A 23,279-nucleotide genomic window follows, 5' to 3' on the forward strand; every position below is an offset into this window, starting at 1 on the left:
GGCTGGGAGCGCCGTAGCCGGCCGGGGGGCGGGGCCCGCTGGTTGCCGGGTAACCGCACATGTCTGCGCTCGGGACAAAACTCTCGGCGTTTGCAGCCTGCTTCCCGCGCACCTGGTTGTGCCATTGAGGCTTAAAAAGTATGGGTGCCTGTGGTCGAACCGGCCTTGGACTAGCTTTGTGGTGTTAGCCTTTGTGACCCGGAATTGCTCCTCTCAAATGACCTTCCCAGTAGGGTCTTGCGAGGACTAGGTGTAAATATAATGCCTGACCATAGTAAAAGCGCTCAGAAAGTATTAACTGTCACCGCCATCCGGGTTGAAAAAGGTGTGAGCGCAGGGTACAGAAATGCTGGCTCCAGGTTTGACCTCCTGGGCGAGAGGTCAGACACCAGACTAGGGAACTTCCTCTACTCGGCCTCAGCGTCTACCCGGTCGCGCCGGAGGCGTGGACACGGAGGCGGGGCCGGGAGGCGGAGGCGGGGCCGGGAGGCGGAGGCGGAGGCGGGGCCGGGACGCGGAGGCGGGGCGAGTCCGGAGGACTCCTCAGGCTGCGGGGAACATGGCGTTCTGGGGTTGGCGCGCCGTGGCAGCCGTCCGGGTGTGGGGCCGGGTAGCTGAACGGGCCGAGGCCGGGGGAGGCGTGGGGCCGTTCCAGGCCTGGAGCTGTCGGCTGGTGCTTGGCGGCAGGGACGATGTCAGTGCGGGACCGAGAGGCAGCCGCGGGGTCCGCGGTGAGCCCTTGGACTCGGCGCGCCCCTTGCAGAGGCCTCCCAGACCCGCGGTGCCCAGGGCATTCCGGAGGCAGCCGAGGGCAGCAGCTCCCGGTTTCTTCTTTTCGAGGTATTTTGGGCAAGGACAAGCACTTCTTGCGTGTTCGTTGTCTACACCTCGCCCCCCTTTCTCACCTTGCCGTGTTTCCTTTGAGGCATGTCTGGGAGTTACTTCCGTTCCAACACCCGGGGCCTCCGTCTTTACGCTGATCTGTGGACGTCCTTTACGGGGTTTTGTCGTTTAGTTCACCATTCCCCCATTGAAATACCTTCTAACCTTTAGTTACTTACATCATGCTGTGGTGAATAACCTTGTTTGCACCTCACTTTTTGCATAAATTCCTAGTACTGGGACTGCTAGGTCCAAAAGTATATGCATTTAACGCTTTAATTATCCCTCATAAATGTTGTGCGGTTAATGCTCCCACCCCATGTGATCATACCCGTCTCCATAGTAATTGCATCTAAGAGCTGAGCCTACATAGGAAAAAATCTTAAGGTCCATGGTTGTTAGATATCAAATGCCCTATAATGGATGAATATTTAAGTAAATAATGGTACATTGACTTGATGCTGTCTGACACACTGCTGAAAATATTGGTGAAAAGTGAGGCTTGAAGTGGTAGCTCACCCTTGTAATACCAGCACTTTCGGAGGCTGAGACAGGGCGATAGCTTGAGGCCAGGAGTTCAAGACCAGCCTGGGCAACATAATGAGACCTCCATCTCTACAAAAAATTTAAAAATTAGCCGGGCATGGTGGCGCAAGCCTGTTGTCCCAGTTACTTCTGAGACTAAGGCAAGAGGATCCCTTGAGTCGAGGAGTTCAAGGCTGCAGTGAGCTATGATTGAGTCACTGCACTCCAGCCTGGGTGACAGAGCAAGACTCTTATCTACCTGGGAAAAAAAAGAAAAAAAAAGTTTAATAGATCCTGAAACGTCGGCTGGGCGTGGTGGCTCATGCCTGTAATCCCAGCACTTTGGGAGGATGAGGCAAGTGGATAACGAGGTCAGGAGTTCGAGACTAGCCTGGCCAACATGGTGAAACCCCGTTTCTACTAAAATTACAAAAATTAGCTGGGGGTGGTGGTGGGCGCCTGTAATCCCAGCTACTCGGGAGGCGGAGGCAGGAGAATCACCTGAACCTGGAAGGCGGAGGTTGCAGTGAACTGAGATTGCACCATTGCACTCCAGCCCAAGCGAAAGAGCAAAACTCCGTCTCAAACAAAAGATCCTGAAGAGTCAGTCATTCATCCAAGAAGCCCTGAGTGAGCTCTTGTTCTGTGCCAGACTCTGCTCTAGGTGCTATGGATGGAGCGGGGACCAGGACCGACAAACACATGGAGCGCATTCTAAGATCAGTGATACTCTGCAAGACTGTTAAACTAATCCTTGCTACCACTGGCCCTAAAGCAGGAGGCACAGGGCTCCCTATGAGGAGTCCATTGCATGGGCTTTCTGCAGTTTGGCTTTGGATTTTTGAGCTCTCTGAATTTGTTCTTTGTGTAATTTGCACAGTGTCCCTTCTAGGTTGCCCCCATGCCTGCCCCTCAGGGTCCCCCACTCCCAATGAATTTCACACCATGCAGCATATACTTTAAGCCATACATCTGATGTTCCAGACGTTTGGTAAAATGCCGTTTATGTGTTATTCAGTGACTCACAAACATTTTATTTACGTAGATGAGGAATGTACTCAGGCACCCTTCGGGATACCTTGGCCTCAGCAGGCACTCAACAGCCATAATAACTTTCATTCCTTTATGCTTCTCTTAACAGTTCATGTTTAGTAGCAGCACAGTAGCTATTTGAGGAATGACTTTAAGTTAATAAATGTCTGAAATGGGGCGTTTAATAGGTGGTGAGATGGTTTTAGAGCCAGGGTTTTCCCTCTTTGCTTCTTGACTACTTGACGAGTTTTCATTAGAAAACTCCTTTGGAGGTTTGCACTCAGTCAGAGAGTTGAGTGCCTACTGAGTGTACTGAATTATGAAATGAGCACAGTTCCCATTAACCTGAAATTTTTGCTCCCAAATAAGTCTTGATTCTGATTTATGACTGCTTTCCGTTGTAGCCCACTAGTCATCTGAGAAAGGTGATTATTTTGAGAGGCCTGGGGGGACATACATGGTCATTCTCGATGGGGGTGGTGCAGAGGGCAGAACCATGCTCTTTCTTGCTATCCTGAGACTGGTTGCTATCTGTTTCCTTTGCTGCTGTGTTTTTTTCTGTCAGTATTAAAGGTGGAAGAAGGCCTATATCTTTTTCTGTGGGTGCTTCAAGTGTTGTTGGAAGTGGAGGCGACAGTGACAAGGGGAAGCTTTCCCTGCAGGATGTAGCTGAGCTGATTCGGGCCAGAGCCTGCCAGAGGGTGGTGGCCATGGTGGGAGCCGGCATCAGCACACCCAGTGGCATTCCAGACTTCAGGTACTGCCTGCAGTCCCACCTGCCTCCTGCCCTCCCCTCCCCTGCCTCCTGCCCTCCCCACTGCCCGGTTTCTTGCAAAGGCCTCAGAGCCTCTGTCTTCTCTCCCTGCAGATCTCCGGGGAGTGGCCTGTACAGCAACCTCCAGCAGTACGATCTCCCGTACCCGGAGGCCATTTTCGAACTCCCATTCTTCTTTCACAACCCCAAGCCCTTTTTCACTTTGGCCAAGGAGCTGTACCCTGGAAACTATAAGCCCAACATCACTCACTACTTCCTCCGGCTGCTTCATGACAAGGGGCTGCTTCTGCGGCTCTACACGCAGAACATCGATGGGCTTGAGCGAGGTGAGCCCTCTGTGAGTCGCACACATTCTTTTTCTCACAGGGAAGGCTCAGGTGCCTGTTTCTGGGGACGGCCGAAGCCTGGTGCTCGTGCTTCTTCCTTAGAACTGTTTTTGAGCCAACTGGTTAGGGCTTTGTTCCCAAGGAAAACGCCTCTGGGTGTTTAAAGGCCACTGCTTGTTCTCCTACATACCTGCAGAGCTGTGTATTTTGGGCAGAAGCTGACATTGTTTTGCCAATCTGGTGTGATGATCTCTCTTTTTTCTTCTCTCTTTTAAAAATTGTATTATGGAATTTTTTTGAGCACACGCAAAGAGAAAAATGTAACGAACCGTCCTGTCCTCATCACCAGCACATAGCCAGTCCTTCCTGCGTCCTCACCACCTTCTTCCAAATCCCCAGATTATTTTGAAGCAAACCTCTCATATCATGAATTTAATCTAGAAATAATCTATAAACACATGGATGGATATCTCTAGGGGATACTTTAAAAACAACTCTGGCCGGGTGTGGTGGCTCACATCTGTAATCCCAGCATTTTGGGAGGCCGAGGCAGGTGGATCACCTGAGGTCGGGAGTTCGATACCAGCCTGGCCAACGTGGCAAAACCCCATCTCTACTAAAAATACAAAAAATTAGCCAGGCATGGTGGTGTGTGCCTGTAATCCCAGGTATTTGGGAGGCTAAGACAGGAGAATCTCTTGAACCCAGCAGGCGGAGGTTGCAGTGAGCCGAGATCACTCCACTTCACTCCAGCCTGGGTGACAGAGGGAGACTCGGTCTCAAAAAAATAAATAAAAATAAAAAAAATTAAAAAAAAAAAAACCAACTCTGATACCATTTTCACGCTAAAGAATCACTAGTAATTCCTTAATATTGTCACACCCAGTCTGTGGTGATTTCTTGGCCATATCCACATGGTGCCCAAACCAGCGGGTCACAGGTTGTGCCACCTTCTGGCCGTGCACCTTACGGAAGCACTTGGTGGGGCCTTTTCCTTACGTGCAGTGCTGCGGACAGGCGCTGGGACGGTCAGCTCTCCGGGAGCCAGGAGCGGCTCAGCCAGTCTGCTGACGTGTTGTCAGGTAAAAAGAGGAGGCACCTTGGCTCCAGGCATGTGTTTCCTTGCCAGAAGGATCCCCTAGCTTGGAACCACAGAGGCAGCAGTGGATACCCCATGTTGGTGGTCTCTTCTCCCAGAGGTGCAGCAGGGCAGGCCTTGTGGGAAGGCGGGAGCTCCTGGCTGTGAGATTCAGCACTGCTGAGTTAGGGCAGCGACAGGGACTTGGGAAGCCTCCTACAGCGGGGACTGTGACAATACTAACACAACCTTCATAGGAAGTCACTTTTTGTCTGTTTTTCTACCAAGCCGTTCTTTTGGAATTTATGATATTTATATCGTCATTTTAACTTGGTATAGAATAGAAAATGTGTTCCTAGATATTGGATACAATTTTTTGAGACAGGGTCTTGGCTCTGTTGCCCAGGCTAGAGTGCAGTGGCATGATCATAGCTCACTATAGCCTGAGCTCTTGGGCTGAAGTGATCCTTTTGCCTCAGCCTCTGGACTAGCTGGGACTACAGGCATGCACTACCATGCCTAGCTAATTTGTAAAATTTTTAAAGACAAGTCTCACTATGTTGCCCAGGTTGGTCTCAAACTCCTGGCCTCAAGTGATCCTCCTGCCTTGGCCTTCCAAAGCACTGGGATTACAGCTGTGAGCCACTGTGCCCAGCCTGGTATTGGATATAATTTTTTTTTTTGAGACAGAATCTCTCTCTGTCGCCCAAACTGGAGGGCAGTAGCACGATCTCAGCTCACTGCAACCTCCACCTGCCAGGTTCAAGCGATTCTCCTGCCTCAGCCTCCCCGAGTAACTGGGACTACAGGTGCCCGCCACCACATCCGGCTAATTTTTGTATCTTTAGTGGAGGTACAGTTTCACCATGTTGGCCAGGCTGATCTCAAACTCCTAACCTCAAATGATCTGCCCACCTTGGCCTCCCAAAGTGTTGGGATTACAGGCGTGGGCCACCGTGCCCGACTGGATATAATTTTATTTGAGCTTTTATCAAATGGTGTTTTGTACTGAGTTGTGACAGGCTTTGTTTTAACCGTGATTTGGCTCCAGCTGGGCGCCCCTTTGCTCCCCTGCCTTATTCTGGTTGGTGGTGCATGTAGGTGATATGGGCATGAACACCAGGCTTGAGGACATCGCAACCCAACGGGGTTGTGCCTCCTTCCAGGAGGCCTGCCAAGCCCAGAAGTTGTGCTCTGGGACTTGTGTGCTCATCTCGGAGGCAGCAGCAACACTTAGCTTTGGCTTGAATTTCAGTGTCGGGCATCCCTGCCTCAAAGCTGGTTGAAGCTCATGGAACCTTTGCCTCTGCCACCTGCACAGTCTGCCGAAGACCCTTCCCAGGGGAGGACTTTCGGGTGAGTTATCCTGCTGTTGGTCGTCCTTCTGCAGTTTGCTGTTGGGGTGATCTGGAAAAGTGGTATTTTATAAGCATTGTCTCGAAAGGACAGTTGAACAGTAATAGTGTGAAAATTTTTATTTGTAAATTAGAAATTTAATACATGTTTGTAAAAAAATTTAAGATAATATAGAAATATGTAGGGAAAATGAACCTCCTTTCAGCCAATTCCAGCTGCCCACTTTTTAATTTTTTTCAAGACAGAGTCTTGCTCTGTCACCCAGGGTGGAGGGCAGTGGGGTGATCTTGGCTCACTGCAACCTCCATCTCCTGGGTTCAAGGAATTCTCCTGCCTCAGCCTCCTAAGTAGCTGGGATTACAGGCATGTACCACCACACCCAGCTAATTTTTTTTTCTTTTTCTGTATTTTTAGTAGTGACAGGGTTTCACCATGTTGGCCAGGCTGGCCTCGAACTCCTGACCTCAGGTGATCCGCCCACCTTGGCCTTCCAAAGTGCTGGGATTACAGGCGTGAGCCACCACGCCAGCCCCTGTTGCCCACTTTTAACAGCTTGGTGTATAATGTTCCAGGCCTTTAAAAAAAAAAAAGTGATATGTTTATGTAAACGTGCTGACTGCGTATTTGTAATACATACACCTACACAGTTGAAATTTTCGGAGGCTGGGCGGTGAAAGCTTGCCTGTAGTCAGCACTGGAAGGCAAGAAGCGAGGCGAGGTCAGAGACATCACGAAACTGGCGCGGGCAAAATGTGGTGGGAGCACTGTAGTCCCAAAGCTACTGGAAGGTGAGGTAGAGGTATTTGAACCTGGGGAGGCAGAGGTTGTAGCGAGGCAGGGATAGGAACTGCCACTGCCCTCCAGCCTGTGAAAGCGAGACTCAGGTCTCAAAACAAAAATTTCAGCAATGGAGTTTTTTTTTTTTTAGTCCGGTCTGCAGCTCTGTCACCCAGGCTGGAGTGCAGTGGCGGGATCTCCAGCTCACTGCAAGCTCCCATGCTCCCGGAGTTCATGCCATTCTCCTGCCTCCCAGCCTCCCGAGTAGCTGGGACTGAAGCCGCCGCAGCCCGGCTAGTTTTTGTATTTTTTGGTAGAGGCGGGTTTCACGTGTTATGAGATGGTCTCGATCTCCTGACCTCGTGATCAGCGTCGGCCTCTAAAGTGCTGGGATTACAGGCTTGAGCCGCAGCCCGGCCTGGAGTTATTTAAGCTTAGTATTCTACAGCTTGATTTTTTACTGAGCAGTTTCATGGATCTCTTGTGTCAATACCCACAGTTCTGCTTACTCTTTTTATTAACTATAGAGTATTACATTTAGCCATTCAGTATTGTGGGACATTCTTTGATGTATGTAATTTTCACTATTAAAAATATAACAGTGATACCTATGCTTATGCTGCTATGTACTTCTGTATTTCTGTAGAATGGGTTTCTTAAAATAGAATAGGATAGGGATTGAAAAAAAAAATCTTTTGGGGAGGCAGAGTCACCAGCTCTGTCGCCCAGGCTGGAGATGCAGTGGCCGGATCTCAGCTCACTGCAAGCTCCGCCTCCTGGGATCACGCCATTCTCCTGCCTCAGCCTCCCGAGTAGCTGGGACTACAGGTGTGTGCCAACACGCCTGACCCATTGCTTTTGGATTTTCAGTAGAGATGGGGTTTCATCATGTTGGCCAGGCTGGTCTCGAACTCCTGACCTCAAGTGATCCACCCAGCTTATTGAGGTGAATTTGACATAACTTAAATTTAACTATTTTAAGGTGTTCAGTTCATTGGCATTTGGTACCTTCACAGTGTGGGTACCCATCATCTCTATCAAGTTCCAGAACATGCTGATTACCCCAGAAGAAAACCTTGTGCTATTAAGCCACCGCGCCCAGCTAATGGTTTTTGTATTTCTAGCAGAGATGTGATTTCACCACGTTGGCCAGGCTGCTCCTGCACTTCTGACCTCAGGTGGTTCACCCGCCTCAGCCTCCCAAAATGTTGGGATTACAGGCATGAGCACTGTGCCCTGCCCATGTTTAACTTTTTTGTTTGTTTGTTTTGAGACGAGTCTCGCTCTGTCACCAGGCTGGAGTGCAGTGGCGCAATCTTGGCTCACTGTACCCTCCGCCTCCAGGGTTCAAGCGATTCTCCTGCCTCAGCTTCCTGAGTATCTGGGACTACAGGCGCCCGCCACCACGCCTGGCTGATTTTTGTATTTTAGTAGAGACAGGGTTTCACCGTGTTGGCCAGCATGTCTCGATCTCTTGACCTGGTGATCCGCCCACCTCAGCCTCCCAAAGTGCTGGGATTACAGGCGTGAGCCACTGCACCCAGCCCGTGTTTAACTTTTTGAGGAGCGAATATACTGTTTTCTGCAGAAGCTGGACCATTTTACATTCCACCAACAGTGTGCAAGGGTCTCCTCTTATCCATATCCCAACACTTACTTTCCATTTTTTAATTACAGCTATCCCTGTGGGTGGGAACTGGTAACCCGTTGTAGCACTGATTGGTGTTTTCCTAATGATTGAGATATCAAACATCTTTCCATGTACTTTTTGGCCATTTGTGTATCTTTGGAGATTGAAGTCCTTTGCCATTGTTTAATTGTGTTGTCTTTTTTATTGTTAAGAGTCCTTTATATATTCTGGAAGCTAGATCCTTACCAGACACATAGTTTGCAAGTATTTTCTGCCATTCTGTAGGTTGTCTTTTTTACTTTCTTTTTTTTTTTTTTTTTTTTTTTTGAGACGGAGTCTCGCTCTGTCACCCAGGCTGGAGTGCAGTGGCCGGATCTCAGCTCACTGCAAGCTCTGCCTCCCGGGTTCACGCCATTCTCCTGCCTCAGCCTCCCGAGTAGCTGGGACTACAGGCGTCCGCCACCTCGCCCGGCTAGTTTTTTTGTATTTTTTAGTAGAGACGGGGTTTCACCATGTTAACCAGGATGGTCTCGATCTCCTGACCTTGTGATCCGCCCGTCTCGGCCTCCCAAAGTGCTGGGATTACAGGCTTGAGCCACCGCGCCCGGCCTACTCCTATGTTTTCTTGTAAGAGTTTTATAGTTTAAAGCTTTTACATTGAGTTCTTTGATCCATTTTGAGTTAATTTGTGTGTGCTGTGAGGTAGGGATCCAGCTTCGTTTTCTTGTCTGTGGATATGTAATTGTTCCAGCACCGTTTGTTAAACAGAAACTGTGGTCTTGGCATTCTTGTTGAAAGTCAGTTGGCCTAGGTGTATGGTTATTTCTGGATTCTCAGTTCTATTCCATTGTTATATGTATATCCTTGTGCCTGCACTGTCATGTTTTGGTCACTATAGCTTTGTAGTAAGTTTTGAACTTAGGAAGTGTGAGTCCAGCACATATAGAAACTTAATATGTGCGTATTATTCTTTTTATCAACTCATTCATTCATTGAATGACCAATTTATTCCACAAATAGTTTGGTCTGCTCAGTGCCGGGCCCTTTGCTGGGTTCTGTGGATGTGAAAACAAATTAAGGTGGAGTCATCCAACAGTTACAGTTGGGTGCCATACCAGTTTTACTGCAGACATGTACTGGATGCTGACTCAGCTCTACTGGACGCTGACTCAGCTGTAGGAGCAGAGCAGGCTGGGAAGCACCTTGGAGATGAGGCTGTCTGGGTGTAAGAGTCTGTTTCTGGCAGCAGAGACCTGGAGTATGGGAGGCCTGCTTGCCCTGTTAGGATTTGAACTGTATCCTGACGATCATGGGAGGCATTGAAGGATATTTAGGCAGGAAAATGATGTGAAGGGATTTGCATTTAAAAGAGATTATGAGGGGCTGGGCACAGTGGCTCACACCTGTAATGCCAGCACTTTGGGAGGCCTAGACAGGCGGGTCACCTGAGGTGGGGAGTTTGAGAGCAGCCTGGCCAAAATGGTGAAATCCCATCTCTACTAAAAATACAAAAATCAGCTGGGTGTGGTGGTGCACCTGTAATCCCAGATACTCAGGAGGCTGAGGCAGGAGAATCGCTTGAACCCGGGAGGGGGAGATTTCTGTGAGCTGAGATCGCACCACTGCACTCCAGCCTGGGTAACAGAGTGAGACTCCATCTCAAAACAAAATAAATAAATAAATAAGAGAATAAAATAGATAATTTGGGCAACAAGTTGTTGTTAATTCCTTGTTCTCCTCCTCCAGTACTGTGTTGGCTGTTCAGATCTTTTTGCCTTTTTAAATACTAAATTTCAGAGCTGTTGCTATCTGTTCTCTGCCTGTTTTATTTTTGTTGTTGTTGTTTTGGGTTTTTGGAGACAGAGTCTTGCTCTGTCGCCCAGGCTAGTGCAATGAGTATGATCTCGGCTCCTGCAACCTCCCGCCTCCAGGTTCTAACGTTCTCTTGCCTCCAGCCTCACGATGGCTGGGATTACAGGCTGGCGTGCTGCCGCCCAGCTAATTTTATTTTAGCAGAGGCCAGTCTTGCTCTGTCGCCCAGGCTGGAGTGCGGTAGAAGCGATCTCGGCTCACTGCAAGCTCCACACCTCGGAGTTCACGCATGTTCTCCCACGCCTCAGCCTCCGAGTAGCTGGGACTACAGAAACCGCCACTGCATGCGGCTAGTTTTTTGTGTTTTGCAGTAGAGATGGGGGTTTCACCATGTTAGCCAGGATGGTCTCCACGATCTCCTGACCCCATAAGTGATCCACACCAGCCTCGGCCTCCCAAAGTGCTGGGATTACAGGCTTGAGCCACAGCGCCCGGCCTAATTTTTTGTATTTTAGTAGAGATGGGGTTTCATCTCTACTATGGGGTCAGGCTGGTCTCGAACTCCTGACCTCGTGATCCGCCCACCTCAACCTCCCAAAGTGCTGGGATTACAGGCATGAGCCACCGTGTCTGGCCTCTCTGCCTGTTTTTTAAGACTTTTGTCTTTGGAGTTTTGCAGTTTCTCCATGCTGGTTTTCCATATGAATTTCCTTTGATTTCTTCTGCGTAAAATTTGTGGGCCAGGTAGGCGCAGAGGCTCACACCTGTAATCCCAGCACTTTGGGAGACCAGGTGGGTGGATCGCCTGAGGTCAGGAGTTCGAGACCAGCCTGACCAACATGGAGAGAAACCCATCTCTACTAAAATACAAAATTAGCCGAGACATGATGGTGCATGCCTATAATCTCAGCTTCTCGGAGCTGAGGCCGGGCCTGCTTGAACCCAGGAGGTGGAGGTTGTGAGTGAGCCAAAGATTGAGCCATTGCACTCCAGCCTGGGAAGCAGGAGGAGACTCCATCTCAAAAAAAAAAATTGTAGACCTTCCTTGAGAAAAATATAAAATAAAATTTAGGCCAGGGCAGTGGCGGTGGCTCAAGCCTGTAATCAGCACTTTGGGGAGGCAGGAGGCAGGTGGATCCACGAGGTCAGGAGATGAGACCATCCTGACTAACGGTGAAACCCACGTCTCTACTAAAATACAAAACTAGCAGGCCCGAGGTGCGGCGCCTGTAGTCCCAGCTACTCGGGAGGAGGCTGAGGCAGAAGAGGAATGGCGGGAACCAGGAGAAGCAGGCACACAGTGAACGAGACCAGCGCCCACTACCTCCAGCCTAGAGCTGACAAGCCGAGACTCAGATCTCAAAAAAAAGAAAAATTCTAGGCCAGTAGATTGGCTCGAAAATACTTATAGCAATCAGCACTTTGGGAAGCTAAGAGAGTAGGATGGATCACCCTGAGTTAGGAGTTTGAGACCAGCCTAGCCAACTTATGGTGAAACCAAATCTCTACTAAAAATACAAAATAAAGGCCACGTGGTAGAATTTGGCACCCATCTGTAATCCCAGCTACCGGGAGGCTGAGGCAAGAAGTACTGGAACCAGGAGGCAGAGGGTGCAGTGAGCGAGGATTATGCTACACTCAGCCTGGAAAGAATTCTGAAGCCCTGCAGCCCAACTGAATGGACCCCTCCCCTTGGTCAAGGGAACCCCAGAGAAACCTTGGAAGTCAGTTCCCGGCCATAGCAGGAGGGGAGGTCAGATGCGCCTCATTATACCCCTCCCTCCCCAACCACCGTTAGGCTTTCTTCACTAAGGGCTAAACAGAAACCAACCCTTTTCAAAGACTCCATACTGCTAATGTGGATTACTGGCTTATCTTCCCAGATACAGATCAAAGACCAGATGAGATGAATGGTTCCTTCACCCTTCCCTGAGAGGTCTGCTTAGTTCTCTTCCTCTGTTTCCTCCTATCACTTCCTGAAGTCTCACAAGTACTTAACCATTCACCTCACAGCCACCCTCCCCCTTTGAAGGACCACGTATAATTACTAAACCTCCTGAGAACCTCTTGGGACAAAAACAACCACAGATGTGCTTGTGACTCATGTTTTTCCTGTGGGCACCCTCATGCTGGCTCAGCAGCCCTCGCTTGCTTGAGATCCTGAATCTGTGGGTTGGTGTCTTTCATGGTTGCTGGATAATAGTCGGCCGTTATCTTGGGATATGCATTGCCCCTGGCCCGCTATCTGGCCCCTCTCTGTAGGGACCTCTGATTGAACCTACGTTAGGCCTTCTCTCTCCTGCTGCTCCTGATCACTCTTCTGTGCTGTCATTCTCCTCCTTGTGCTGCGTTCTGGGTAATTTCTCTGGTCTTTCTTCCGGTTTGCTAATATTGTGTTTTCTGTTATAAAGTCCTTCCATTGAGTGTTTGCTGCTTTCTTTTTTCCCAAAACCAACTCGAAACAGACGTTGAGCTTTGATTTTTTATTTCTGTACTTTTTATTTCTAGAAGTTCTGTTTGGTTATTTTTCACGTCTGCTACATTATTTTTTAATAGTTTTGTATCTTTGATAGTTTTTTGTTTTGTTTTTTTTTTTTTTTTTGAGATGGAGTCTCACTCTGTTGCCCAGGCTGGAGTGCAGTGGCGCAATCTCAGCCACTGCAACCTCTGCCTCCCTGGTTCCAGCAATTCCCCTGCCACAGCCTCCCAAGTAGCTGGGATGACAGGTGCGCACCACCACGCCTGGCTAATTGTTTGTGTTTTAGTAGAGACGGGGTTTCACCATGTTGGCCAAGACAGTCTGATCTCCTGACCTCATAATCCGCCCACCTCGGCCTCCCAAAGTGCTGGGATTACAGGCCTGAGCCACTGCGCCCAGCCTTTAATAGATATTTCAAGTTCGTCTTTTTTTTGCTTCCTTAATTTTTTTTTTTTTTTACTATACCCCATGCCTCCAAGATAACAGTTTTTTCTTTTTAATTTAGATATAATACAGTTTTACTGTGTATCCAAGATTATCTGAAATCTTTTGTGGGTCTCTTTCTTTTGTCTTTTGTTTCTGTTGCTTCTTGCTGGATTGAGCCTGCTTAAAACAAGCCCCGTTAGCGGTAAAGGTTTCCCTTAGAAAGTCAGGTGTCTTCCTCTGTAACTCTCTCCCTTTTCCATCTGCTCCAAGGCATTAGTTTATATTAGTCTTGACTCAGTGAAGTTGTGTCCACTTCACCTTGGCCAGTAGGGAAGCAGTGTTTGGCAGATGTTACTCCTAATAATGCCAGCCAGTGAGTGAAGCCGACCTGAAAGCCTCCCCGGGCTGAGGCAATGGCATGATCACTGAAGCTCAAACCAGAGACAGTTTCACCTTGTGACTGAATGATGTTCGGTGTAGGCCAAATGCCTGCAGACTACTGTTGGAGGACCGGTGTGGTCTACCAGGTGTTTTCTTAGCACCAGAATGTCTCTGGTCACCATCCCAGGTGTAGAGCACGGTGTTAGATACGCTAGATGCCTGCTGAAGTAATAATGGGTGAAACGTATGATGTCCAAGATTTGCTTTTAAATGCTCCAACACCTCCTCCCAGATTCTGGAGGGCTATGACACAATCAGCTGTGAAAACTGGTAATTCCTAAAGCTGGGTACATGGGGGTTCGTGATACCTCTCCCACCTTTTTTGGGGGAGAATGTTTGACACTTTAATAAGAACTTGTTGCCTTTTCCTTTTACAGGGTGTTGCAGGCATCTTCCTCAGGCCTGTTTTCTCTGTTTTCCAGGCTGACGTGATGGCAGACAGGGTTCCCCGCTGCCCGGTCTGCACCGGCGTTGTGAAGCCCGACATTGTGTTCTTTGGGGAGCCGCTGCCCCAGAGGTTCCTGCTGCACGTGGTTGATTTCCCCATGGCAGATCTGCTGCTCATCCTCGGGACCTCCCTGGAGGTTTGTCAGCCTGTGCAGGGAGGAGGCTGGAGGGCAGGGGAAGGGAGGGAGGGGTACAGAAATCATCTCATGGGCCCTTCCGGGGCTGGTGCCACTTTCGGAAAGTGAGTGGATTCAGCTGGGGTTCCAGGCTGAGGGCACAGCAGCCTGTGCGGGAGACAGGAAGGTAGGAAGCTGCTGGGCTTTGGAGGTGGTATAGGTGCGGGTGGGGCACCACGTGTGAGGAGAAGGGAGGAGGAAAGGGGGCGTTGGGATGAGGTGGAGGGGCAGGCCTCCCAGGTCAGATTAGGAATACTGATGCTGCGTTGGGAGTAGTGATAAATCCAAAGGGACTGGCCCAGGGACGTAGCTGCACCCTTGGGGTCAGAGAGGCCTTTGGGGAGTGGAGAGTGGAGCAAGCAGTGCCAGGAGGCTGGTCCTGAAGAAGGTGGAGCTGTGGTCACCTGAGGGACAGCGAGGAGGGGGACTGGACTTGCAGCCTGTGTTGGTTTGGGGGTGTGAGAAGGAGGCGTCCGGCTTGTTCTGTAAAGTCAGGGCATTTGCTGGTGAGGTGTGATTTGGGAGGGAGGATGCCCAGCTCGGATGCCCAGGTCTCAGGTGCCTGGGAAATGCCCCCTGGATGTGGCCAAGCAGCTGTTCTGCGTCTGCGTCTGAAGCTCAGGAAATTCCTAAAAGCTGTGATGAGTCACGCAGTGTGTGTGTGACTGGATATAGGCACCAAGGGCAGAAGGGCCAGAAAGACCTGTGCTCCGAGGGGCCCAGGGCAGCCGCAGGGCCCAGAGCGTATGTTTGTTCGGGCCTTCACTGTGTGCTGGGCCCTGCTCCAGTGCTTTCAACATCCACAGTCAGATGTCAGTGTAAGAAGTTATGTAGTTTGTGAGGAGATGATTGATGTTCTGGGAAAGATAACAAGTAGGAAAGAAGGGCTAGGAGGGTTGGGAACCAGCTGCAGTGTCAAGCCAGGCAGGTGGAGTTGGAGCTAAGAGTTTACCAAGGTGAGGGGGGTCTGGCAGGGGACACTGCACAGGTGACAAACAGCAAGGAGGGTGGGGCGACGTCAGCAGTGACGGGCACGGGCTGGGGCAGAGAAGGAGGTGGGGCACAAGTGTCATCTCGTGGGAGGCTGGTGCTGCCTCAGAAGATGAGTGGATTCAGCGTGGGTTCCAGGCCAGAGCTTGGAAGTTAAGAGGACTCCTTTGGGTGCTGGGCTGTGAGCCCACCACGGGGGCAAGACCCAGCAGGGCCCTTGTAGGTAATCACCGGCTGGCACTGGCTGGGGGCCGGGTAAAGCCAGCAGAGGCTGAGGGGTGCTGGAGTCTGGGTGTGTGTGAACGCAGAGTGGGCGTGCCGGTGCGGTGCATGCGAGGGCGTGGGTTCCCAAGGACTCCAGGACTGTGGCTGGAGCAGCTAGAAAGATGGAGCCGCCATTTCCTGAGATGGGGAAGCCCTGGTAGGTGGGTTTGGGGGAGCTCAGGAACTCAGCCTTGTTTCCACGGATTTGAGGATGTACTGCGGACCGGAGGTGTTGAGCAGGTGGATATGAGTCTGGAGTCCAAGAAGGCCCAGAGGCAGGAGCTGGGGTGCTGGAGTGAGCAGACAGGAGAGCCCAGGGTGTGGACAGACATGAGAATGCCATGCTAGGCCTAGGATGGAGGGACAGACACAGCAGGAGCAGTCAGAGGGGCCATGGTGGTCAGCAGAGTGCGGGCTGAGAGCAGCTGACCATGCTGGCCACCAGGTGTGGACACTCGGGCCACCAGCCGTCTTTATTATTGATGTGAAATGAAAATGGCCTTTTTCCTTATTATAAGTGTACCATGTGCGTCTTCCTTATTATAAGTGTACAGGGCCGGGCACAGGGGCTCACGCCTGTAATCCCAGCACTTTGGGAGGCCAAGGAGGGCGGATCATGAGGTCAGGAGATGAGACTATCCTGGCTAACATGGTGAAACTCCGTCTCTACTAAAAAAAAAGATACAAAAGCATTAGCGAGGCGTGGTGGCGGGCACCTGTAGTCCCAGCTACTTGGGAGGCGAGGCAGGGGAGAATGGCGTGAACCGGGGAGGCCCGGAGCTTGCAGTGAGCTGAGATGCAGCCACTGCTCTCCAGCCTGGGTGACAGAGAAAGACTCGTCTCAAAAAAAAGAAAATATTCATACATTATATAAAGATATAAAGCAAAGAATCAACTTTTATTTTCCAACTTTATTGTGTTTATTCTGTGTCCTCTCAGGTTTCTTTTTCTGTACAAATGCACCGTGCAGATGGTAATTTTTTTTTTTTTTTTTTGAGACAGAAGTCTAACTCTGTAAGCCAGGCTGGAGTGGCGGTCAACTCGCCGCTCGGAGTTCCGCGCCATTCTCCTGCCTCAGCCTCGAGCAACTGGACTACGGCAACTACATGGCCAGCTAATTTTGTATTTTTAGTAGAGGCGAGGGTTTTACCGTGATGCTCAGGATATTCGATCTCGACACAAATGAATCGCTCGGCACCTCCCAAAGTGCTGAAGATGGCGTGAAAACAACGCCAACTTGAATCAGTAATTACAACTAAAGTTGGACAGCACTGTACATTCTATTCTGCAGCCTGCTGTTTTCATGTAACAATGTGAGTCCATGGAGATCTGCTGCCTTGTGAATGCTGACAGTTTCCCTTATACGGATATGAGGTCCCACCTGAGAGGCCCATGTCTGTAAACACGGTGCCATTGTGAACTGAACGAGCTGGTGTCACGCATAGACTCTGTCTCATGTGCTTTGTGGACGAAATATTAATGTGTTTGACTATGGAGTACCACTCCGGATCCCCTTTAGGTGTGACATACTATGTGGGGTGTACACCGTGTAGTCTTTTTTAAAATCTCAAAAATTCTAGGCATGGTAGGCTGCAAGAGCTTTAACATAGATTTTGTGGATTTAATACAAAGTTTATGTAAGCAATTTCTTACTGATGGACAATGACAATAAATTGTATATAATTTTTTTATTAAAAGTAATGCTGGGCCAGGCACTGTGGCTCACACCTGTTATCCCAGCTGTTCGGGAGGCCAAGGCAGTAAGATTGCCTGAAGCTAGGCATTTGAGACCAGCCTGGGCAGTATAGTCAGACCTCGTCTCTACAAAAAATTAAAAGATAGCCAGGTGCGGTCTGTGTAGTTGCAGCTATTTGAGAGGCTGAGGCAGGAGGATTGCTTGAGCCCAGGAGTTTGAGGTTATAGTGAACTATGATCATGCCACTGCATTCCAGCCTGGGCAACAGAATGAGATCCCATGCTGTAGCGAATATCCCTGTGTGTCATCCTGATCTACCCATGCAAGTACTCCTGAAGGGTAAGTGCTGATAAATAGTGAGAACTTGCCTTCCAGAAAGATGTAACAATTACATTGCCACAAACTGTTTTTGTGTAGCCATTTTCTCACATCCTCACCAAAACCAAAATCACACAAATCAAATTGGTTAAAAAATGCATGTGTGTGTGGAGGGGGGTGTGGATTTTGCATTTCTGTAGTAAAGAATGAAATTCATCTTTTCATGTTTATTGGCCAGTTGTGTTTCCTCTCTTTGGATTGTATATTTATATCTCTTGTCCATTTTTCATTGGGTCATTGTAAATTAGCAATATAAATTAGTTTTAATTTTAATAGAAATTAAATAATATAATATAAATCAATTTTAAGGTTAATATAAATTTCTTTTTTTTTTGTTTTGAGACAGAGTTCGCAGCTCTGTCTCCCCAGGCTGAGTGCAGTGGCTGATCTCGGCTCACTGCAGCCTCCCACCCTCGCAGGCTCAAGCCATTCTCCTGCCTCAGCCCCTCCCGAGGTAGCTGGGTTCCACGGGTGCAGCCACCGCCCAGCTAATTTTTGTGTGTTTTTAGTAGAGGCGGGGTTTCACCATGTTGGCCAGGCTGGTCTTGAACTCCTGACGTCAGGTGATCCACCTGCCTTGTCCTCCCAAGGTGCTGGGATTATAGGCATGAACCACCGTGCCCGGCTATTAATAGAAATTTCATTATAAATTAGCATTATAAATTAGTTCATACATTATATGTTTATAAATGAGTTTATCAATTAGCAATATAAACTATTGTCATATGTTGTAAATATTTTTGCAGTTTATGATGAGAGGTTTTTAAAAATTTTTAATTTTCTACATAGTAGTTTTATGTAGATACTGATGTAATAGTATTTACATAGTCATATCTGTCATTTTCCTTTGCCTTATCTGACTTCAGTTTTCACATCTAAAATGTTTTTCCCTATCCTTACTTGTAAACTCTCAGTTTTCTTCAAGAACTGTTTTGTTTACATTGAAACCTTTAATCCATTTGAATTTTTTTTCAATGGGAGGTAGGAATGGAGCATTTTCCTCCCAGATAATGAGCCAGTTTTAATGCCATTTATTAATGTGTCCATTTTTTACCTTGTTCCTCTTAAATGACGCTTTGAGAGCTGTATGAAGAAGCCTGATGGCACCGAGCTAGGCCTCTCTAGAGGCTAGGTGGTGAAGACCATGGAGAGACGTAACAGTAACTCCTGCTTGGGGGCACCAGCTTCTCTGGGTGCCCGATGCTGGTGGGGGCTGTCACTGCAAGCAGGGCTAGCCAGAGGAGACGGACGAGTCTGTGCTGTCGTCCCTCTGTGGCATGCTGGGAGACAGCGAGCTGGGGAGGACGGGGAGAACAGAACGTGCTCACAAAGAGGAGGTAGGAAGGTTGGATCCCTGATGAGCCTTGGAACAGAGGTGGGGAGAAGCAAGGATGTGTGCAAGCAGCAAGCAGTGGAAGAGAGGGAGGCTGAGGGGAGGAAAGAGAGTCACTGAGGCCAAGCGGCAGGAGCTCAACCGAAGAAATGAGATTGGTGGTGGGTTTTCTGTATATCGCCGGGTCTGACTGCCAGTCTGCTGCTCCTCCAAGGCCTCAGTGGCTGTGGCACGAAACATCCTGCGGGGCTTGTAGGGTGGACACTGTACCCTCACATTTGGGCCATTTTTCAGGTGGAGCCTTTTGCCAGCTTGACCGAGGCCGTGCGGAGCTCTGTTCCCCGACTGCTCATCAACCGGGACTTGGTGGGACCCTTGGCGTGGCGTCCTCGCGGCAGGGACGTGGCCCAGCTGGGGGACGTGGTTCACAGCGTGGAAAGGCTAGTGGAGCTTCTGGGCTGGACAGAAGAGATGCGGGACCTCGTCCGGCGGGAAACTAGGAAGGTACAGACGCTGAGGAGGACCATCCAAGGGGCTACCCTCCTCACTGCTCTAGGGTGTGGTCCATCTGGTATGGAGCCCCAGTGGCTAACACGGTAACAGTCGTAACCGATGATGCTGTGAATCCTGCACCAGGCGCTACCTGGACCTGATTGGGTATTACTTTCAATACCTCCATTTAGAGATGAAGAAACAGATGGTAACAGGCCAAGCAGGGACACGGTCCAGACACTCAGGGCTGATGAGTCTGTACTCTTAACAGACTGTAGGCGTTATCTTCACTCCCTAAAGTAAAGCAGCCAACAGTGTTCCTCTAAGGCCTGGTATGTGATTCTGAGATGATACGGGTTAAAGAACTTTGAGAAGCTAAAGTTCTCTGCATCTGTGTGGGATGAAGGCTCCATTAGTGATGCTTTTCGGAAGTAATTGGTATGAGAGCCATTGATCGATTATAATCCGCTGAGGAAAGCCAAAGGGGCTCAATGCTTTCTTTCTAAGAGATTCCAAACCGCCTGTAAACAAGTGAAGTTACAGAAAATGCAGTTTCCCATGAGAATCATGTAGCATGTGTAGCCTTGATATTAAGGGTTTTCAGTGGGAGGTAGCATTAAGCATTTAAAGTCCAGCGTTGCCAGGCGCGGTGGCTCATGCCTGTAATCCCAGCACTTTGGGAGGCCAAGGTGGGCGGATCACGAGGTCAGGAGATCGAGACCATCCTGGCTAACACCACCGTGTTACTACTAAAAATACAAAAAAAAACTAGCCGGGCACGGTGGCGGGCACCTGTAGTCCCAGCTACTCGGAGGCTGAGGCAGGAGAATGGCGTGAACCCAGGAGGCAGAGCTTGCAGTGAGCCAAGATGGGGCCACTGCACTCCAGCCTGGGCGACAAAGTGAGACTCCGTCTCAAAAAAAAAAAAAGTCCAGCGTTATGATTACAGGCAGATGTGACACTGTCGAAAGGGGATTTCACCAGTGTATTAGTGTGTTCTCATGCTGCTAGCAAAGGCATACCTGAGACTGGGTCATTTATAAAGGAAAGAGGTTTAATGGACTCACAGTTCCATATGGCTGTGGGGGCCTCACAATCACAGTGGAAGACAAGGAGGAGCAAAGTCCCGTCTTCCACGGCGGCGGGCAAGAGGACGTGTGCAGGGGAACTGCCCTTTCGAAAACGGTCAGATCTTGTGAGACGTACTCACTACCACAAGAACAGCATGGAAAAGCCCCGCCCCCATGATTCAGTGACTTCCACTTGGCCCATCCTGGACACGGGGGGATTATTAACAATTCAAGGTGAGATTTGGGTGGGGACACAGCCAAACTGTATCAACCAGAATATATCACAATTGATGCTCCTCTTGTCTTCCAAGGCAGGTGTCTTAGGAAATCCTGATCCTTTTTCCTCGTCCACAGCTGTGGCTGCCTCATGGCTCAGGGCCATGGGGTCAGCAGTCTCCTCACCTCCACCAGTCCAAGACCTCCAACCTCTGGTCGCAGGCTGATTTTTTACCAATCATGGTCACTTCATTATGGTAGCAGGGAACCCAGCTAACAACGAGACTTAAACGCTGAGGCGAGTGCCTCCTGGCCAGCTCACAAGGCAGCAGAGGTCTTAGATCAGTCCAGTAGGCTTTTTTGAGGGAGCCCTTTCCTGCTCTGACTTCCTATTTTCTTTTTTTTGTAACGGAGTTTCACTCTTATTGCCCAGGCTAGAGTGCAGTGGCGCGATCTTGGCTCACTGCATCCCTGCCTCCCGGGTTCAAGTGATTCTGCTGCCTCAGCCTCCTGAGTAGCTGAGATTACAGGCACATGCCACCATGCCCGGCTAATTTTTGTACTTTTAGTAGAGACGGGGTTTCACCACGTTAGTCAGGCTGGTCTCAAACTCCTGACCTCAGGTGATCCACCCGCCTCGGCCTCCAAAGTGCTGGGATTACAGGTGTGAGCCAGCATGCCCGGGCCCAACTTCTGTTTTCATAGAAAAGCAGATTATAATTCTGGTAGCTCCTGTGGGGTTTTGGAAGTGGCCCAACAGGATTTGAACTGTGTAATGTAGTTTCACACAAATGTACGTAAAATGGGTTATGATTTTTTGGTTTTTAAATAATTACTATCCAAGGGGTTACTTTTCCAAATAGTGCATGGTTTTAAGCACACGAGCATCAGTACATCTTGATTTGGGCACTTCAGGTCCCTTAGAATGAGGCTCTCCATTTAGCCACCCTGCTCTGCCCAGGCCTGCTGGGATGCTCTTAGCCTGCACAGCAGCAGTATTTGCAGAATGCAGCTTGTTTTGTGAGATATTTTGCATGTTTGCAGCTAGATCTGTTTGACCAGAGATCTGCTGGCCTGCCTGAGTGTGTTAAGAGACAGCTGATACCCTCTGTCTTCTGTGTTCCAGCTTAATGGACCAGACAAATAGGATGATGGCTGCCCCCACACAATAAATGGTGACATAGGAGACATCCACATCCCAATTCTGACGAGACCTCATGGCTAATTTTGGTGAAACCAGAATATGTGAACTGAGTGGACACCGGAGACTGCCACTGGAATGTCTTCTCAGGCCGTGAGCTGTGCTGCGCTGACTGGTAGGGCTGTGTTTACGTTCAGGGCCACCCCGTCACATATACAAAGGAGCTGCCTGCCTGCCTGTTTGCTGTGTTGAACTCTTCACTCTGCTGAAGCTCTTAGTGGAAAAAGCTTTCTTCTGTGACCCTCTTGAACTGAACAGACCGACTGGAATCCCAGACCGAGTTTGCTTTCTGTGCCCAGGTGAAGGGCAAGCTCAGCATCTGTTGGTTAGAAGATCCAGACTTGGGCCGAGCAGCCCCCAGCCCTCTTCATGTCCCAAAGTGTAGTCCTGAGGCCCTAGTGCTGCACTTCTAGCATGTTGGTCTCCTTTAGTAGGGCTATTTTTAATGAGAGAAAATCTGTTCTTTATTTCCAGCATGAAATACATTTCATCTCCTCAAAGGGACTGCAAGGTTGACATGAGTTGGAAAGGGAACCCTGGAATACATGGCATCCCCTCTATTGGAACAGTCTGAGGACTGAAGGCATTTGTCCCTGGATTTATTGGAGATGGCCCAGCTCCTCCCTCTGAAGGTGGTCACATTCTGTTGACTCTCCATACTCAGCCTCTCCTCCAGAAACAGATCGGTTCCAGAACATTCCAGCACTTTCTATTTGGTCTCCTTGTCCCCACACTAGTCCCCCTCCCCCAGGGCTTCCTCCAGTGACAGTTAGAGCTAATCTCTGAGACAGGGAAGGCATTACTCACTTCAAACCCAGGCTGAGTCCTGGCCACCTGCTGGATTGTGACATATGAGGTGGAATCCACTGAGCTCCCACTTCTGCACAGGCTCCTTCTGGGGCAGCACCAAGGCCCAGCTCTGATGGCTCGCCCTGTCAGGCACCAGCTGCTTCCTCCTGGGCTCTTACCCACATGCACATCCTCCTTCCTAGCATCAGATTACCTGCGTGTTTCCCCAGACAAAAGCACTTCCCATTCCTAAACCTTGCCTACCCTGGGCTGAGCTGATGGGAATAGATTTAATGACAGTGACTCCCAGGAAGGGGGTCCTGTGACTTTGCTCTGGTAAGAACAAAAGGTGGAACTGGTGACCTAGGAAAAGTGTTGAATTCTAAAAAGAATGAAATTAGTTTCTAACTCTAGTTAATGTTCCTTTTTTTATTTTATTTTTTTGAGAGTCTTGCTCTGTTGCTCAGGGTGGAGTGCAGTGTTGTGATCTCAGCTCACTGCAACTTCCGCCTCCCGGGTTTAAGCGATTCTCCTGCCTCAGCCTCCTGGGTAGCTGGGACTACAGATGTGTCCCACCACGCCTAGCACAGGGGCATATTTGTAATAGAGACGGGTTTTGCTGTGCTGGCCAGGCTGGTCTCGAACTCCTGGCTTCAAGTGATCCACCCGCCTCGGCCTCCCAAAGTGC

The 23,279-nt window shown here is 49.5% G+C and overlaps 1 protein-coding gene across 7 annotated transcripts; it reads left to right on the plus strand.

Moving 5' to 3' along the window:
* Positions 1-18: 18 nt before the first annotated feature.
* On the plus strand, positions 19-23,004 carry SIRT3 (sirtuin 3). 7 transcript variants are annotated; one of them, XM_009185175.3, is made up of 7 exons: positions 19-325; positions 3,005-3,196; positions 3,308-3,540; positions 5,874-5,974; positions 13,962-14,123; positions 19,118-19,327; positions 21,728-23,004. In XM_009185175.3, exons 2-7 carry the CDS (start codon positions 3,150-3,152, stop codon positions 21,746-21,748), a joined length of 774 nt encoding a protein of 257 aa, XP_009183439.1. In that variant the 5' UTR covers positions 19-325; positions 3,005-3,149; the 3' UTR covers positions 21,749-23,004. The 7 variants fall into 7 exon arrangements, with proteins under 7 accessions (XP_009183439.1, XP_009183440.3, XP_021781043.1 ...); XM_009185176.3 differs by having other exon boundaries at positions 56-138; XM_021925351.2 differs by having other exon boundaries at positions 120-138; positions 3,102-3,196.
* The last annotated feature ends 275 nt before the right edge of the window (positions 23,005-23,279 follow it).

The sequence above is a fragment of the Papio anubis genome, unplaced genomic scaffold (genome assembly GCF_008728515.1).
Source record: "Papio anubis isolate 15944 unplaced genomic scaffold, Panubis1.0 scaffold376, whole genome shotgun sequence".
Classification (NCBI taxonomy): Eukaryota; Metazoa; Chordata; class Mammalia; order Primates; family Cercopithecidae; genus Papio; species Papio anubis.

What these genes read in the sequence shown, in the direction of transcription:
- SIRT3 (XM_009185173.3), top strand. Translation starts at nt 560, where the DNA reads ATGGCGTTCTGGGGTTGGCGCGCCGTGGCAGCCGTCCGGGTGTGGGGC. An exon ending in AGTGGCATTCCAGACTTCAG is followed by an intron (nt 3,197 to 3,307) that starts GTACTGCCTGCA and finishes CTCTCCCTGCAG; the next exon opens with ATCTCCGGGGAGTGGCCTGT. An exon ending in CATCGATGGGCTTGAGCGAG is followed by an intron (nt 3,541 to 5,873) that starts GTGAGCCCTCTG and finishes CTTGAATTTCAG; the next exon opens with TGTCGGGCATCCCTGCCTCA.